Source organism: Schistosoma mansoni (assembly GCF_000237925.1).
Source record: "Schistosoma mansoni, WGS project CABG00000000 data, chromosome 3 unplaced supercontig 0083, strain Puerto Rico, whole genome shotgun sequence".
Taxonomy (NCBI): domain Eukaryota; kingdom Metazoa; phylum Platyhelminthes; class Trematoda; order Strigeidida; family Schistosomatidae; genus Schistosoma; species Schistosoma mansoni.
Genome location: NW_017386008.1, coordinates 668,491 through 679,758, shown reverse-complemented (window position 1 = coordinate 679,758; position 11,268 = coordinate 668,491). Strand labels below are relative to the sequence as shown.

The 11,268-nt window shown below is 36.0% G+C and overlaps 1 protein-coding gene across 1 annotated transcript; it reads right to left on the bottom strand.

Annotated features, from left to right (window-relative positions):
- Positions 1-2,585: 2,585 nt before the first annotated feature.
- Smp_168570 (hypothetical protein) lies at positions 2,586-7,727 on the bottom strand (the record flags this gene model as incomplete). The annotated part of the gene is made up of 4 exons (XM_018791337.1): positions 2,586-2,858; positions 3,183-3,359; positions 5,410-5,849; positions 7,271-7,727. 4 exons carry the CDS (start codon positions 7,725-7,727, stop codon positions 2,586-2,588), a joined length of 1,347 nt encoding a protein of 448 aa, XP_018645476.1.
- Between the last annotated feature and the right edge of the window lie 3,541 nt (positions 7,728-11,268).

Below are 11,268 nucleotides of genomic sequence, written 5' to 3'. Positions count from 1 at the left end.
AATTATCAGTGTATTGAAATTGAAAAAAATTGATTATACGCTTTAGTTATGTGTAAAATACTACTTAATTATTATGACAGATTTCTTGTTTAAACAGTCGATTGTTAAATACAGTTAACATTACTTACCTACTTGCTTACTTACTTACTTACCTACCTGCTTACCTACTTGCTTACTTGCTTACTTACGCCTGTTTCTCCCAATGAAGTATAGAACATGGATATAAATAAAGGCATTTCAAAGTCAATATAATTTGAAGCTAATTTATACTACAAATAAACTACAATTAGATCATTATTAAAATCTAAGGAGTGTTAGGTAGATGTTTCCTACAATATTATGATCAATCAGTCAGCTCTCCCTCTCCAAATGCTCTCACATGGCCACGCGTATATAGCCTCTGTCAGGGAACTCTTACTCATTGCCTTCTCGTGGCACCAGTGTTGTTTACGAAATTGAGAGGAAGAAAAGAGAATGTCCGGCGCCTTAACCGAACCTGTGGACACGGAGGGTTCACCTAGGGGAATTGGAAAACCCTGATTCCAAACCAATGGTGCACATGAACTCCAGTATCCTGAGGGGACAAATGACGTATGAATCAATCGTTGGTCACCGGATACCATGGGACTGCATCTCTTCACGATGCTCCACTGCCTTGTGGATCAGACCTTTAGGTCGAAGGTTCCGGATGTGGTCCCTTAAGAAAACCACTTGCTTCAGTTTGGGCACCTGGTCAGTATCACAACCGTCTAACATACCAAATGAGATTTGTGCGGCGCATATATACCTGGTTCCCCCTTGTATCAATATTTATGTGTTTAAATATATAAAGTTCGATCACTGGTAATGCTGTGAGTTCACATTATTGAGGAGTTCTCTACTAGAAAGAAATAACTCCCTAATAATCCTTGATCGTCAATATTTATCTAGTTAAATCTGAATATTAATGTAAATAACCTTTAAGATGTATGTTTTATAAAAATATCTTATTCTTATAGATGTATTCATTTTATTGAATGTTAATGAAAAGAATATTCTCATTTTGACAGGATGCAGATAACTTAATGCTTAACTTTAAATTCGGAAGGGGTTTTGTGGAGAATTCAGTGTTCTCATAGTTGAAATCATGAATCAATTGAAGCTAGACCACTATGGAAAACCTAGAAGCACTGGACGGCCATTTCGTCCTATTGTGTGACTCCTCAGCAGTGCGTATCCACAATCCCGCCTCGCGAGATTTCAACCCAGGACCTACCAGTCTCGCGCCAAAGCACTCCCCTTAGGTGAATCCATGTGCTTATCGAAGAAAAATAATCAAAAAATTAATTCCGAAGACTCATAAACTAAATAAAGTCAACGTATAAAAGTTAGTTTTTATTACCCTTTTAAGAAAAACAGATTTTCAATGTTCACCGTTTGTATTAATATGGATTGAAAGTTGACTTAAAAATTATAAAAATCATTTTCAATATCACTTAATCTTAATTCGTCTCCCTTTAACTTTCTTCTGACACACATTAAGGAAATCACCCAAATGCGTCACAAGACAAGCCCTCACATAGAATCTTGAAGGCCAAAGGAAAAGAAGAACACAAAACAACACACAGCTCACCGAGAAATGGAGACAGACATGAGAAGAATGAACAAAAATTGGATAGAACTAGAAAGGAAGTCCCAGGACAGAGTGGGTTGGAGAATGCTAGTCTGCGGCCTATACTCCATTGGGAGTAACAGGCGTAAGTAAGTTAACTTTCTTCTAATTTACTCCTACATCAGTAGGTAGCGCATATCATGACAGGCAACTATTGAGCACGTATAATACACACAATAAACAACGTAGTCTAAAGAAGATCTACACTATAATTCCTTGGTCTGGTATTTCCACATTAGGATCGTATATTTAATCTCAAACTTACTAATTTTATGATTATTACTTGGAGTTATAGGTAAAGATGACGGTTAAGTTGATGAGATTGTGAATCTTTGTTGACCAAGGTGATACGGTTATGTAATACATATGCCAAACCACCATCTTCCCCGATGTGATGTTTACTGGTTAAGTGTAGATTATAAGACTGTTAAACTGAGATATGTCATTACCTATAAACAATGTGACCGAGGTCATTTTGACTGTCTTAACAAAACGTTTGAAGATGTTGAATGACATATTTCAGAATTGATCATCTTTTATCTCTTTGCAAATCATATTATCTATGTATAATCATTGATACCTTTAATACTGTTATTACCTTCTATTGCTATAGTATTTGCCTTGATAATTTCATGTCACTGTCTTGATGCAGTATGACAAATTTAAACGATGGATGCAAACTTATCTCGTAAAACCTGATCTGAGAAAATCAAGGAAAATCAGAAACTACTAAACAGCTGATTCAACCTAGTATGCGACTTTTCAAGAGTGTGTATTCATAATCAAACGGGGGTGGGTGGTGAACTCAAGACTTTAGCTTCTGTCGTGAGCACTGAGCCTATGGTTCTATGGTTAACCAGTCATCGTGAGACCTGAAGATTCTGAGTATAATCAGGGGTGGGGTGGTAGATGGACACTGGAAAGGGGTTTCAAACTAGGCTGGAACAGTTGTCAAGCACTTCTTTATTTTTAATGGTTGTTGAACTAAGGTCAGTACGTGATGTGCATCGTAACCAATATTGTTTTTAAAAGTTTGGAAACTTACAAGATCATGGTTATACTTGTTAGATACTCCATCCGTATTCACATTATTATTATTATTCTCATTATGTAGACGAACTAGTTCATGATTATGATTCAATGGATCATATTGAAGATTTGTTGTTTGATTTAAAAACATATTTGAATTTGATTTTGATTGATGATACTGTTTTATAATTCCAACATATTTATCTTCGATAGCATCACTTGATGGACCAACAACATCTTCAACATTATCATCATCCCCATCATCCTCATCATCATCATCCATCATAACATTAACTGATGTATCACTATTTCCACTCATATCTTTATCAAATTCATCCTGATGTGTTGAATAATCATGATTAATATTAGTACTATTGAATGTATTTAATAAGGACAATTTTGATTTTCTATCTGATTTATAGTTAGTCATTACATTATTGTCATTTACTTCACCATCATCATCGTCACCATCATCGCCATCGTTTTCTTCAAATTCTTCTACTTCATGTATAATATTTGATTCTGTATGTTCTAAACGACGTCTTAATTCTGCAATAACACTATGTAATTCAGTTAAACGATCTTCATAACGTGATACTTGATTAGTAAGTTCATTACGTAATTGTTCTTTTTCTCTTTGTAAACGTTGTACTTCACGATGATTCATATCTCGACTTGTCTATAGTTAAATTAAATAAACAAAAGCGTATATATGTTTAAGGTCAAACTAGATTGAAATTATTAGTAATCAAGTGATTATTTATTTATTTAAACATATAAATATTGGTATAAAGGAGCACCAGATATATATGCGCCATACACAAATCTCATTTGATATGTGAGAGGGCTGTAATACTGACCAGGTGCCCAAACTGAAGCAGGTGTTTTCCTTAGGGGGCCACATCTGGAGCCTTCGACCTAAAGATCCGATCCACAAGGCATCGGAGCATCGTAAGGAGATACAGTCCCATGGTATCCGGTGACCAACGATTGATTCATACGTCATTTGTCCCCTCAGGATACTGGAGTTCATGTGCACCATTGGTATGGAATCAGGGTTTTCCAACTCCATTAAGTGGAGTTTCCGTGTCCATCAACCCGGTTAAAGTGCCGGACATTCGCTTTTCGTCCTCTCAATTTCGTGAACAACGGCAATGCCACGAGAAGGCAATGAGTAGGACTTCCCTGACAGAGGCTATATACGCGTGACATATGAGAGCATTTGGAGAGGGAGAGCGGACTCTCCCCACTCTCGGCCGTACCAGGGCATTCGGGGGCGATCAGGTGAAATAAGAAACAGTTATGTATTTATCACTATGTAAAGAATCCTTTTTTTATTCGCAATAATTTCTAGTTGATAACTGAGTTATGAAGAAAACTAATGAAATAGAGTAGTTGTTCAATAATTAAAGTATTTAACTGTTGATTTTGAGAGCATTTAGTACGATTCACGGATACTCCAAATGCATAAGGAATTATGAACCGGATTATTAAAAGATAAATGAATAAACACTCATATTGTTTGGTACTTTGATAACAGTAGGCTATTTTGTTTAGTGCATATCTTTTCACATTTAACTAGATCAATGAAAGTAAATCAGATCTTTTTCACGAAATATGGCCTTTTCCTGGTTACCGGCTAATTATGCTCATTATCGTCTGAGATCATTGACAATACTGACACGATCCACAAATATTTGAATATTTTACGGTCGTTCACAACATTATAGAGTGGATATGTATTTTGGAAAACTCTGAGTGTATTAAAATGTCAAAAGGTTAATATAGTTAAGGTTAATAATGACATATTGATCGTTCTTCTCGTAAATCATGAATGTATTTCCATATCCTGGCAAATGTATCAAGCTACTGATAACCAAAAAGTACACTAAAGGCTGGTATGGGAGCAAGTTAGCGATATGTTCAAAGGAAATAAGACGGTGTGATATTAGTTGGTAACAAAGTCAAACTTTTAAATGTCTGAATTTTCTGAACACCTATTAGAGAACTCTTGTGCAGATATTCGTTTCTAACAAAACTTCCATCCAAAGGGTTTCTATCAATCAGTCATCATTTACTCGAGAGCTGTTAAAGATATGCAAAGAGTTGACGTTTACCCTCTGATAACATAGTAGAAGGAAACTTCTTCTTGAGGAATGTTAATTATGAATAAGATCAGTATTGATGGTTATTACAATTTTGGGATGCAGCTGTTATTAATTGTGTTAAGTCTATAATTTCAGATCCGTAGATAACTATGAAATATGGCATCTTTAGAGCCAACACTTGCTGACTACTTTTTCTGTCTGTAAAAAGTTACAATGCCTGAAAACGCTGGTCGTCTTTCAGGAACATCTCACAACTATTACACTTTAGTGATGATGGCATGACTAATTTCTCATGAATATAACACTAGAGTGTTGTAAGTTTGAACTAAATGTGTGTTATTTTAGAAAAATGATTTTGTGTAGCCTGCTTTTATTAGGGTCAAATAGGCTACATGAGTTAAACAAACAGGTTACTTATAAACCGAAAGGCTTTTGTCAAATGTACATTTATCGGAATTTCGATAAAGAACTGGTAACTTACAAGTACTGATACATTTACAAGAAATTCCTATCTTAAATCTATTTAGCATAAAAACAAGATAAAGCATATGCTAGAAAGAAACAGGATTTATAAGGAAGGAAACCTTTAAAAGTTGGAGAAAAGTACTCATTACAAATTACCTGTAATCCTTGTAGTCGATGAGATAGATCACGAATTTCAGAACGTAACTGAGCTGTCCGTTGTACATGGAGAGTATTTGCACATTCAAATAAATGTCGAACATTATCTAAAAAATGATTTGACTCAATTTCTTTTGATTTTATACAAAATGATTCTGTATCTATATGTCTTGGTAAATTACTCAATTTATTTACAGATTGAATATTTATTGTATTAGTTAATTTTTGATTCTGTAAATCTTTTGCAGAATTATCTACATCATTGACAGATAATAAATTGAATTCATTTGTCATTGTATCATTTTCAAATTCATTTCTTATTGAATTCATAGGTAATGGAAATATAATTTTATATAGATCAGGGAAATCACGTTGCATTAACAAATGTAAACTTTGTGGTTCACCACAAAGATCTTGAGCTCCAGAATCATATTCTGCACCTAAGTACATCATCGAAAATGATAGAAAAAAATTTGAAAAGTAAATAAAACAGTATAACTCTATCAATTGTTACAGTTAAAGATGGAAGGTGATAATACATTTGACTCCAAGCGAATCCTAATCATGTCATGCTTTTTCTGAATACTGTCTAATGGATAGCATAACTGCTAACAGTGTTAGATGTCCATGGAAAATACCTTACTGTTTCCACACAACCTAATATGCTCGACAGTTCGACCTCACTTTTGAACTTTAGATTTGGTGTAACCACTATCCAAATGACTTGAGTGACATGGTTAGACGTAAAGGGGAAAACATTCCACTCAACATAGACAGACTAGGTCAACTAGATATGAAAGCTAGACCAACACGGTCAAGACAGACAAATAATTGATCAAATCTTATAATACAAGATTTTGACGCAAAAATATTTAGATAAAAGTATTTGAAAACATATTTACTTTTCGCTAAACTTAACTTATTTAATAAACAGATATTTACACAGGAAGCAATAAAGCCTAATTGATTGGTATACGTGAGAAAAAATGTCTTGAATGTAGATTTCAGAACTCTGTTTGCGGAAAATAGGAACCTTTAGGGATTTTCTGTGAATTTAAATCACGATAAGAAAATTGATATGACATTGAACAAAATAATATATACTTGAATGCCGTAATACCATCACTGTTTACTATGAAGTAAAAGATTAAATCTGTTGACATCGATTTACTAATGTTATTCGGTTCCCTTTCAAAGAATTCTACTTGATGAGTTACTTTGATCAGCTTATTCATCTTATGCTCGGCTTCAATGAGTCAATAAAATGAGGCTAAGTTACCTAAAATATTGATATTTATTAAGCTACCAACCAAATTTAAAACGATTAATAACACAACAAAAGGTAAAGACTACAGGTTGTGCCGTCCTGTACAGATCGATCGCTAAGTTTATGTTTGTTTACTTAACCGTGCACTCATTGGACAAATTCTTAAGACGAATATCCGGCAAAATATTTCGGAACTGTTGATTAGACTTGAAGTTGCTTTACAGTGGGCAGCTTTAAAAGGCAATATGTTCAATGACGTAACATTTTAAGTCTCAAAACCTAATACAAACAGTCTTGAGTCACCGGAACAGAGTGCGATCAGTAAATGTAATTATAATCGTACTTGAGGTCAGTTTTAGAGTTTGCTAATAGCAATTGGTAGACAATATCACATCTTGTTACAACTCGCCACATTGACTTGTTCTGAGTACAGTATCGCGCACTGAAAGAAATTGTGAGCATCAAACTTAAATATCCCGATTCTCCCAAAACAACGAGAAGTCTGACAATTCAACTCAGTCATTCTTAACAACAGTGTGTTAACATAAAGTTTGTTTACATTGACTGAAATATTGGTATTTTACAGAATCTAACCTGAGTTAACAAGGCTGGTTTCGCTAGCGGAACTCTCGAGATTGATATTTTCGTTCATTTTGCGAACAGAGTTTTCATTCACTTCCTGTCCATTATTTTGAACCCTTGCATGAATTTTATTAGTTGTGTGACCACACCAACTAAGTCCAGACCGCTTATAGATCTGATGATTTGATAAACCAGACTTTGCGAAATATATATTGTCAGCTTCAGTTTGCATTTGAAAAACTTTCTCTCGACAGCTAAGGAATTCATCGAATGTAATGCAACCTTTGGTGTTAGCGCCAAGTGTGTTTATAATTTCTTCGGCACATTCTGCCATGTTTAGCTTCTTACACATGTTGTATAAGTCTTCACAATCCAAGCAACCATCATTATTAGAATCACAGCTAAGAAACAATTGTCTCAGTCTTTCTTCTTCCCCTGTACTGCTACTATCACTGCCACTAGGTTTCATAAATCTTTAAATAAGGAATAAATACTAACCTGCTTTTCTGATCAACACATTGTATGTCAGACATATCATGAAAATTGAAGGCCATTCAAACCCAGCGCTAGTGGCATTTGCGGTCGATACCTGGGCATGAAAAATGAACTCTCAAGGTTATGATACTTGTAATGTATTTAAAGGGTTATGTATATAAAGTTGTTGGTACTCAAATACGGATTTTTCGTAAATATTTGAGTGTGCTCATCATTTTCAAGTAAAAATAGTCAGGTCTGCCATGAATTATCAGCACTCATCAAATGTAAGATGTACTATGTTACCGCAGCACACGGTTGAGTAAATTTAACTACTAATGTAAACTTTCATACTGTCGAATTAAAAAACGAATGTTATCGACTGGAAATTGCTAACCTCTGATTAGGTTCTGAGGTAAATATCACCGTTTCTTGTGAACAATCCGATCTCCTTATAATATGGTAGAGAACACATAAACAGTGGATGTAATAGTACAAAGAAAGTGTCCCAAAATTCTTTACTAAAGCTGTGACTCATGGCCACCTTTGTCTTATTAAAGATATACAACGAAGCCTTAACGTGTGCTTAGACGGCTTGCAAAGTAATTGTGTTTCGGAAGTTAGCAATGATGTGCTGCAAGTTTTCTAGTTGCTTTTCGTTGTTAGCTAAAGTTCTTCACTGTCACGTCACAGGATCAAGAAAGAGGTTAGAACTGGATGTCACTCGCGGTGGTACATAAACGCCTGCATCCTACTTAATAAAATAGCAGAGTTCAAGACAGTGGTGAATATAGAAAAACCGGATGTTATTGCTGTCCCAGAAACATGGTTAACGTCAGAAATGTATGATAATGAAATCCAGTTGACTGGTTTTATATCCAGTAGGGCTGATAGAATAGACCGTAGGAGAGACGTGGTTATTCTGTACACGAAAAATACTTTAACCATACGAGCTGTTGATATAGTGGCACACGATTTAGGGACATGTAAATTGGTGCGTTGCAGGCTGAAATATAAGCTGCAAAATATTGTAGTATATCTCAGTCCAGAATGTGTGGTAGATGACTTACTTCAATGCAAATCTAAGTTCTGGTTAAGAGGGGTAAAAGTCTTATAGTAGGCGACTTTATTGCACCATATATAAACTGTGTAGACATAGATGTAGGGCCATCGATAACGTCATTTGATTGCAAAACGTTAGAAACCCAGATTGCAATAGCTTTATTCTAACACATTAGAGATCCCACCAGATATGACTTACGAAGCTACTCGTCCCTGTTTGACTTAGTCTTCACAGACAGTGACGATGTCGGTCAAATAATTTTCTCGCCACCTCTAGGGAGAAGTAATCATGCAGTCATCTTATTCAAATTCATGGCTGAGATAGCCTGTCAGACATTTGCGCCGGCCCGTCCCATCATGCGGAAGGCAGACAGAGAGGTAATCTGTTACATTCCGAAGATTTATGATTAGGGACTTTGAAAACTATTTATAGACCAATATGATATGCATATTTCCCATTGTATAATTGTTAAATAACTTAACTATTCATATTCATGTCCCTCTTATGATAAGCTTCATTTTGACCTATAGACTTATAATACGATTTACCATTCTTGAGTTATCCCTAGTCCATTAATTACTGTTCCCCTATTCACAGCCATATTTGGTCAAATCCTGTACAAATTTTATTCTCTATTTTATGGTACGATGTGGTCAGTTTGTTTGGTATATAAACCCAGTATGTTTGAGAATAATGATTCATATTGCAGAGGTTGTTTTCGGTGTTCTGGACTTAACTGGTTGGGCTATGTAGAGGCAGGACTGGTAAGTACTCAAGGCTGCTCATACGGCTATTGTGTATCAATAATTCGGTCGATAAATTTAATCCTCTCTGATTGGCGCGGATCATCACGTCATATATTAACTGGGCACTCAAGCAATCGATCTAACACAATCAACACTGCAGCACATGCAGAAAGCTTGCAATTTGACTCAGAGGCATCAGTAAAAGAGCCATGGACACCTTTCAGGCAGTTACACAATCAAGTAACTCAAACATATATAGCCTGGGCAGTCCCGAAGAAGAGTGGACTTGGCCATCTCTGGATAAGCCGGAATATTCGAAGTTTACCAAGACAATAGAAGAAATGTTGGAATATTGACATCAGCCTTGGAACAGCAAGTGCAATGGAATGCTACAGATCGGTAAGAAACAAGTGTTCGATAAAATCAGCGAATCTCAGAGGAAATATCAAATGCTGTTGGCACAATCTGCATTCAGGCAACCTAAGAGACTATTCTCGTGCGTAAATTACAAAACAAGGATGCAGCATTGGATTCTCAACTCAATTGAGGAAGCGAGTGGATCTGAATTAACAGAGGACGATCAAGAAAAATCAGACGCTGTAGCAAACTATTTTGGGGAAGTTTCCACTCAGGAATGTCATCTAGACGAGGAACTGAACCCAAATACAAAACAAACAAACCGTCTGCTCACCATGGACTTTCATCAAGACGATGTACTTAAGGCACATAGCACCCTAAATACGGAAAAGTTAACAGGACCGGATAAATTACACCTCGAAACCTTGAGACATATTGCACAATATACTGCAGCCCCACTGACTGTGATATTCAATATGTCACTTGACCAAGATATGTTACGCACGGACTGGAAGGGTACAGTCGTCACTCCCATACATAAAATAGGATTGAGACAACTTCCATAGAACTACAGACCTGTCAGCCTCATTAGTGTCGTAGTCAAAATACTGGAAAGAATAGTCATAAAGACCATAATGACATTTTTGGAAATATACGACTTGTTAAACAGAAAACAACACGGTTTCAGAAAAGGTTTATCTTGCACAACAAACCTACATATAACCAGGGAGCATTGGATAAAGGTCACAGACAATAAAAAGTCAGTGGGTGTGGTTTACATAGACTTCAGCAAAACATTTGACAAGATGCTAACAAATAAACTACACTTGAAGCTAGAAAATCTTGGTATTGCCGGATCTCTCTTAAAATGCCTTAAGAAGTTCCCAGTGGGTAGTAGACAGAAAGTAAACATAACATCACAGTGCTCCATCTGGAGACTAGTGCTGAGTGGAATATCTCAAGGTTCTGTCGTGGGTCGTTATTTTCTATACTGTATGTAAATGATCTTGAGGATGTTCTAGTTTTACAACCAGCTACCAGTAGCACCTTCGATCGTTCCCAGTCAGATAGAAATCAGAAGTCAGACGAGAAGAGGCAGGAAAGATATATTTGATTCGTTACCAATATATCGAGGACCTTTTCTATGAGCTGGCTAATGAAACGTAGGAGCTGTGTCCCACGCTGTGTTGAAACGTGATCTGGTGCGGATGCATGACCGAAAGCCTTCAGCTAAACAAGTCCACTTAAACAACGTGGTCAGCATCCAATGTCGAACACTTAATGAGCTATTGATTTTGGGGAATTATTTACAGCTACAGATCACCCCCCTAGTGAGGTAGTGATGCCCCTAAGACGTGACCAGCCAGAAG